At 45.2% G+C, this 8097-nt stretch overlaps 1 protein-coding gene across 3 annotated transcripts in view; it reads left to right on the top strand.

Annotated features, from left to right (window-relative positions):
• git1 (G protein-coupled receptor kinase interacting ArfGAP 1) overlaps window positions 1-7722 on the top strand; it is a 44398-nt gene extending 36676 nt beyond the window's left edge. For 2 of the 3 annotated variants that reach the window (XM_015395752.1, XM_015395751.1), the window contains 7 exons: window positions 519-671; window positions 1055-1378; window positions 2201-2281; window positions 3087-3157; window positions 3233-3406; window positions 3507-3570; window positions 4812-7722. In XM_015395752.1, coding sequence (XP_015251238.1) covers window positions 519-671; window positions 1055-1378; window positions 2201-2281; window positions 3087-3157; window positions 3233-3406; window positions 3507-3570; window positions 4812-5027 — 1083 coding nt within the window. In that variant the 3' untranslated portion in view covers window positions 5028-7722. The remainder of the gene's footprint in view (window positions 1-518; window positions 672-1054; window positions 1379-2200; window positions 2282-3086; window positions 3158-3232; window positions 3407-3506; window positions 3571-4811) is intronic. The other variant, XM_015395753.1, reaches the window with a different exon arrangement.
• Window positions 7723-8097: the final 375 nt, after the last annotated feature.

Here is an 8097-nt window from a genome sequence, read left to right on the forward strand (position 1 = left end):
AAAGTCAGAATTCTGACTTTAATCTCAGAATTCTGACTTTAATCTCAGAATTCTGACTTTAATCTCAGAATTCTGAGAAAAAAGTCAGAATTCTGACTTTTTTCCCATTCTATACTGAAATAAAATAAAAAAAAAAATCAGTTTCTTTTTTTTCCAGTGGCCCTAATCCTCTTCCGTATGAAGTCCTTATTTGTCCTTTTAACAAAATATGTAAAAAGAAAAAACAGAAATACATTTCTGATATTAATAATTTATCACTATGCGATAAGTCAAGATTGTTCTTTGTGTCGTCTCCTCCCCCCTCTGTTATCAGGTAGATCTGATTGTGTAAAATTAGAATTTTGAGCAAAGTTTTTACCATTAAATTATGCAAAAGGTGTCAGACGCAAAACATTTCAGAAACCGTATGTATCAAATACGATACATTTGGCATTACAGGGTTAATAAATAAAAATAGCAAATTATTTTTTTCACCTTATCCTCTTCGTCCTCTGTCTCTCCCCACCTCTTCTTCCCAGAGTATGGACTCGTCTGACCTGTCCGATGGTCCCATCACGCTGCAGGAGTATCTGGAGGTAAAGAAGGCCCTGGCCTCATCAGAAGCCAAAGTTCAGCAGCTGATGAAGGTCAACAACAACCTGAGTGAGGAGGTCCGGCGGCTGCAGAAGGAGGTACGGAGAAATGAGGAGAAATCAGCGAGATGCGTTAAAAGGATGGAGCAGATTTTATAAAGGGAGGTTTTTACCAGGAGGAGTTCCCTCTCCTGATTCACAGAGACGTCCTGCTGCAGATAAGCTTGTAGAAAAGTGAAGAAGCTCTGGTTTAGGATTACATTTTTATTCTTGGAAACTTTTCCAGCTCCCAGCTCTAAGGCAGGTGTTTGTTTAGACCTGATTCATGTTTGTGTGTTTTTCACCCCTCCCCCCATGAGAAGCTTATTATTTCACGTGTCATTATGGATGCCTGTTTTTTTTTTGACCATTCAGTTTAAACCCTTCCCCATGTTCCTCCCTTCCATCCTCTCTCATCCTCCTCCCTTCCCGCTCTCCCATAGATCACCCGGATGCAGACAGAGAACAGTGCGTTACGGGGGGGCCAGCAGGCTGGGGGGGCAGCCGGCCATGGGTTTGGGGTCCCCGGTGGAGGAGGGGGAGGTCACTGGGGGAGCGGTGTGGTTTCTGGCGGCGGTTTTAGTTCAGGAGCCGACTCCTCTGGGCTCTCTACGCCCGCTGCGGCCAACCCTCACCCCCACCTCTACCGGAGGGAACGCCAAGCCATCTCAATGTATGAGCCGGGGGCGGCCCCTGGGCCCACAGCCCATGGCCCCCCAGCCCTGGACTCCCTGGCAGCCCGCCTGCAGCCCCTCAACACACCCAGCGTAAGTTAGAAACCCCCGTAAACCACTTCCCGTCGTTGGGTGGAAGTGCAGTCCTGTGTATTTTTCACCCCTCTTTATCTCTTGCATCTTATTAACCGATCTTTCTCCTTAAAAGATCCATTTTTGATCGATAATCAGTACATTTTTCTTTCTTATCACATTTATCATGAGTGGGATATTAAGGAGAAAGATGTAGAAGCTGGAACGTCTCAGTTCTTCTCTTGCCTGGCAGATCCTCCGCTCTCTATGCCTGCACCCCTTTCCCACCCTGAATAACCTCCCTGGTAGCTCAGCTGCAGCTGCCGGATCTGGAAGCATGAACACACACTTCAACATCTCTGGTAGAAACATTTTTGGGTATCGGACCAGTCAGTTCTGCCCTCTGCCTCAGTTAGCCCCTCCTTTCCCTCCCGCTGTCCAGGTCACCAGCTCCTTCCAGCCAGTTTTTCATGTCTGTGTTTTTCCTTCTGTCTGTCTCTTCACCGTCGTTCCCTCCATCACCGCGGTGCAGCCACCTCTCATCTGGATGTAAGCGTTCTGTCTGTCTGTGTTTTTCATCTTCACTGTAGGAGTTTCACATCTAGAATACCGTCAGATGTTTATGTTTATATTTGACATCGTGATTTTGAGGAGTTTTCAAGCTATTAGTTGGGTTTACAGATAATTTTAGAAGTATCAGGGCGAGCACGCTGCTTTCCTCTGCTTTTCCTTTTTTTTTCTGCTCATCAGTGGATCTTAAATGTTCTTTTGCCTTTTCTTAACTGGTCTTATCCCTCCCTCTCTCTTCTTCTCTCCATACGGGTGTCGCTCTTTGTTTTGCAGGTGAGGAAGGGGGGTATAAGTGGTCCGGCGCCGTATGGAGTCCAGCATATGTCGGGATCTACAGAGATGGGTAGATACATGGTGAGAAAATGCCTTGCAGCTTCTATTCAGGGTTAAAAAAATTAACTAAAAAGCACCAAGCTATTAAAACTGTGATAGCTCCCATCTTTTCATAAATCTATGCCCTGCAGTTTTGGATTTTATTTCATCCTGAATTCTGTTTGGGCGCTAAAAGAGGATAGAAAAGCGGCTGGTTTGACAAATATGACCCTTTTTTACCTCCAGGTGTTTTTTTTCCTAGTAGTTGTGCAGAATTCAATTTCAGTTCTGTTCAGTTTATTTCTATAGCACCAATTCACAACACATGCTCTGAGGTTCCTTGGAGATCGTAGAGGGCATGCGCCAGATGAATAAATTCAAAGCAGCAAAACATGCTGCTTTGAATTTATTTATTTAATAATCCAGGGTTTCCACGGATCATTAAAAATAATTACAATTCATTAATTTTTGGGGATTTTTTTCATTAATTTCATTAATTTTTATGGGATTTCGGTGTAACAATCAACATAACAGAACCGAAAACCATGACCACGAAACCGTGAACCGAACCGTGGATTTTGTGAACTGTTCCATCCCTAAAATATATATATATATATATTCAAAGTAGACATCTAACAGTATGTTTCCTTTATTTTATTTACATCTATATTAATTGTTTCTCAGTTAAGGTTGTGTAGAGTACATTTATATACATGTTTAAGAAAGAATGATTGGAAATTTAAATATGACATCCCTACCTCTTTAACCAATTTAAAATGTTTACTCGGAGCTCAACTGGTAAAAACAGGGTCAGCAACATTGAGTCACGTCTCCTTACTTTGTCCAGGTGTCCAAACCAGAGAAGCACGGCAGTGGCACAGACAGCGACTATGACAACACACACGATCATTTACAAAGGTCAGCACCATCAAGCTAACCGTGACGTTTCTCTGAAACACACCAGCGGGTCTTTAATCTGGCTTCCCTTCCCAGTGTTGGCCGGAGCAGCGAAGAAGAGGGTCGGGGTGAGTCCGAGGAGGGAGGCGGGGAGGCGGGCGAGCCGGATCCCACCCTGCCGTGCACGGAGGACGTCATACTGAAGACGGAGCAGGTGACAAAGAACATCCAGGAGCTGCTGAGGGCCGCTCAGGAGTTTAAACACGACAGGTAAAGGAAGAGAGGCTTTGAGAGGTGGAGTCCGGGAATCAGGAAGCCTTAAAGTTCCTGACTGAGTGATATCTGTTCTGTGTCGACTCTTTTTCATCAGCTTTGTTCCATGTTCTGAGAAGATCCACTCGGCTGTCACTGAGATGGCGTCTCTCTTCCCCAAAGTAAGGCTCCTCCTCTGATTTCTACTGATTTTATTTTTTAGATCAGTATGGCGTCAATTTTCTGCCAAAATCAAAACACGCAATAAATACTCCTGTGAGCAGCTTTACTTCATACAGATGCTCATAAACTACTCCTCACACCCATGTTTAACATGTAAAGGCTGATTTATGCTCAGAAACCAGGACGTCTGCGTGTGTCGCAGTTAGGGGTGTAAATAATAATCGTTTTGTATCGATGCATCGATCCAACAGCCGACGATCCGATGCATCGAGACGTCCGCAAAAGTATCGCTTCATTTTTTTTCTTCTTTCCTCCGGTCTATTTTTATCCATTTGCTCCTGGACGTAATTCTCCCTCCCGTGCTGCGGTGGCGCTAAACCTATTTTGCCCTCCTACCTCGCTTCCTGGTTATACTCTTACAGCAGTGTGTTGCAGTGAGCTTGATGCAGACATTTTTAAATGATGCTCAATATTGAAGCGTGGTCTGTGCTTCACGCTGTGGGTCTAGATACGGCCGAGGCGGCGAGGAAGTGGGGGCGAGTTTAGTCCGACGACGGAGGGACATGAGGGCCAAAAAGAGCGGAGATCCAGGTGGTGGTTTACGGCTGTTCGTCCGTTTCAATTTGCATGTTTTCTAAACAAAAACAAGGCTTTGCTGGGCTACTGTATAAAGCCTGGAACTCAACGCTATTTCTGACATTTTGAATTGAAAAAGCTTCCCGGATGGGAAGCAAAAATGTTTTCAAAATTTGTACTTTACTTGAAACCTCTGCTACAGCCAATCAGAATCCAGTATTCATCCAGACTATGTTATACCTAATAATGGCTTTGCTTACCAACTCTTGAAGAAAAGCCAAAGTTGCTTTGCTAGCAGGATGAAGGGTAGAGCTTCAAGAGGCGGGACTTCCTGAAAAGTAGCCAATCAAAGGCGGGTTCCTTTGCCTAGTGAGTAACGCCTTCAAAGTGACCAGAGTTGACAGGAGCGAGCAGAAACAGGTCCAGAAGCAAGGAGGAATCTATAAACGCGTAAAGGTCAAACCTCAAGCAGAGCAAAGGAGCATCCACTCCTGGGGCCTCAGAGCGGAAGTCTGCTCTCATAAAACATTCAAAATGTCAATGCAGAGTAGTTTACATGCGTGTTTTGAATAAATGGTCATACGAGTATTTATTGCACATGTGGATGTTTGGCAGAATTGTGACGCAATAGATGAGCGTTTTAATTGTGGATGTGTCTCTGCAGCGGCCGGCTCTGGACGCCGTCCACTGCTCCCTGCGCCTGCTGGCTTCCAGCGCCTCGCGGCTGCAGGTGGAGTGTCGCAAGGCGGCGCCCTTGGAGCCCGGGGCCCCGGCAGTGGACTATCAGCTGCTTACCCAGCAGGTCATCCAGTGCGCTTACGACATCGCCAAGGCCGCCAAGCAACTCGTCACTATAACGACACGGGAGAAGAAGCAGTGAGCGAACAAACGCACGGATGGACGGGACAGAGAGAGAGAGAGGGAGATGACAGGCCGATGCATGGGGGGGGGCTTTCAGGGGAAAGGAGAAAGAGCGGCGATCCGATCAGACTGCAGGTGGAGGAAGAAAAGGAAGGTTTGGAAGATGAGCGAGAAGCAAAGATTGTCCGAAGGCGCCGGCGTGGGAGCGAAAGTAGGAGGATCTGAGACGGGAATAAAAGTGAACCGCTGAAACTGTGAGGAGCGAACATGAAACCTGATGTTGGGAGATGTACAGAGAAACCGGATCCTGAAACGTTACTGCTTTATTTATTTTGTCCGACGTCCGTCCCTCTGTGCTTCGGCCGAGGCGAGATTGACGACGCCACAGAGAGAGAGAGAGAGGTGGACGGAGCCGCCTCTTCCCCCTTTCTTCTTCTTCTCCCCTCCGTCTCTCCTTCCACCGCCGCCCTGGGGCAGGCCGCTCTGAGGAGGAGGGGCCCTCAGACTTTCCAGCTTCCGACCCGTGGCTGTCTTGTTGTTGGTACAGCATGATCCGGCATGTTTTCATTTCTTTTCTTTCTGAAACCGCAGATCAGATCGGTTTGCAGCTCTAAGGACCTCTTTCTTTTTTTTTTTTTTTACTGACTTTAACACTTACACTGGAATAATGATGATTTGTTATCATGTCGTTTTTCTAATGACAATTTAACTGACTGTCCTTTTTGATTTAACTTTTATTTGTATGTTTATTGTGTTGAAATGAGATCTGATTCAGCAGGGAGACAGCTGGGAGCCTAGGCCCCGCCCTCTGACTGGGAGACTCGTCGGAGGGTCCCCAGCATTTCTAAGCACTCTGTTCTTTCTGTTTTCTTCCTACCTTACGTCGTGGTTAAAGGGGTTTTCAAACAGTTGCCAAAGGAGAGAGCAGTTAGTTTTCTGCCCCTTCGCCGCATCCCAGACAGAACTGGATCCTCTTGTCTTTTTTGTGTTTCATTTCTCTTAAAAACAGGAAAAAAAAAACAAAGAAAAAGGTTCTGCCTGTTTTCTACAGAGCCAGTGGAATCATCTCAGAATCATTTGCAGTGCCAAGCGGGATAATATAAAAAAAAAAGAACACTTGGTCCAGTTTGTTTACAAGGAAGAGCCTGGCAGCCATTAACCTGCGTGCATGCTAGCAAACAAAACTCTACGTCCTGATTCCGATTTCTGCAGAAAGCGCCACATCTGGCGACCTGGAAAGTAGAAAACGTTCCGATTTTATGTCCTCTGTTTATGAGGGAGTACTTGATCCGCTTTGCCATGTGTTGTTTTGTCTTTTTTTTATTACTTTCAGGACCGTCTGGCAAGCACAATCAGGCGCACGAGCTGTTCTCCAGCTCAGACGGCGAGCCGATCTGGGCCGCAGATGTCGTGTTTGTTCCTGAACTCTGCCAACAGGAGACAACATTGGGAACAATTGTAGTGTTTTGTTTTTTTTTGTGCACTTTTCCCCTTACTGAGGGGGTCCAGCTCGCCGTAGTGTGCCGAACAAATTTGCTCGTTTCTCTAAGGATGGATGCTGATGAGATCCTTTCCACAACTCGCTTCCAGCTTGGCCGTCAGTAAGGTGATCAAACAGCCGTGCATCTAAACATTTGTCTCAAACTGCTGCCTTTTAGCAGGACGGCGTATTTAGCTGCGCTGCGTTGTCCAGTGACTGAACACTCTTTTGGGGAAGGGGGGGGATTGCTGAATCTCGTCCGGCTCGTTCATCATGTACGGTTGGATGTCGAATGCCTTTGCACATCATCTTCATTATCTCCTATTTGACTGAATGAGTTTAAATGTTTTTTTTTTTACTTAACAGACAGAAATGGGGGGTTGTATAAGAAAAGCAAGTTCCTTCAATCATCAGTGCCCATGTTTTAGACTAGAGCCATATATAAATATATATAAATATTAAAAATAACATATATTTTCATGCTATTTTCTATTAAGCTCCATGTTAGGGTTACGTTTGTGGGATATTTATGTTTATTTGTCGGCCTAAAGGCTTCAGGCTGCCACGTCTTCTCTCGGCGTGAATTGATCTCGATGTTTGAGGCGTTTGGTTACGCCGCGGTTTCGCTCGCTCTTTATGTTTAGGATCCACAGACAGAGGGAGGAACCGCAGATTGATCTCGGTGTGAGTTGCACTATTTTCAAACAGCAGCTGGTTGAAGTCGGATTGATGTCCTGCGCTCTCCCAAAGGTCTTAGCATGCATCAGGTGCAGGATCCGTTCGGTCGGAAAGGCGCTTTGGCCAAACGCTACAGTCATCTCACCGTGCGGCGGGGAACGGGTCTGAAATGCACGCGGCCCGGTCCTCCCAACACTGGGTAGACACTACTTAGGGTGCCTCTAGTTTGAATGTTAAATGCTTCCATTTCGCTTAAACTTTTTACACTGTTTTTGTCCAGAGAGTGGGGATGTCAGTTGGACCAATCCGCGCACAGAGTCGTTCGGTTTGCAGGTTTTTGTTCTTAACCACAGCGGCGCGCTGCGGCCTGGCCCGTTTTCTCTCTCGGCTTTTCTTTAACCTGCACCACGCTTTCTTTCAGAGATGGGAGAGATTAGTTTTAACGGAGGGCGATGACTGTATAAAGAAAAACGGTGACTTATGGAGAAAAAAAACAAAGGTCAATCATAATGGAAACTCATAAGCTGTACATTTGTAATAAAATAAACAATTTAATTGCCCTTCCTAACACGTGTGTGTTCTTTTACTGATTGAATTTAGTTTTGGAAGAAACTGAAAAAAGGGTGAGAGAAAAAGCTTCCAGTAGAAAAATAAACGTGCTCCCAGAAATGCAACAATTTAAGTTTTACTTTATACAGTTCTTCATAAATCGTATTTAAATTCATGTTTATTTTAGGAATTTGATTTGTTTGTGTGTATGTGTGTCCCTATGGATGTAGCATTAGCATTTCTGACTTTAATCTCAGAATTCTTTTTTCTCAGAATTCTTTTTTCTCAGAATTCTGACTTTAATCTCAGAATTCTGAGATTAAAGTCAGAATTCTGAGAAAAAACCGAATTCCGAGAAAAAAATTCTGACTTCAGTCAGAAT

The sequence above is a fragment of the Cyprinodon variegatus genome, unplaced genomic scaffold (genome assembly GCF_000732505.1).
Source record: "Cyprinodon variegatus isolate N-32 unplaced genomic scaffold, C_variegatus-1.0 Scaffold759, whole genome shotgun sequence".
Classification (NCBI taxonomy): Eukaryota; Metazoa; Chordata; class Actinopteri; order Cyprinodontiformes; family Cyprinodontidae; genus Cyprinodon; species Cyprinodon variegatus.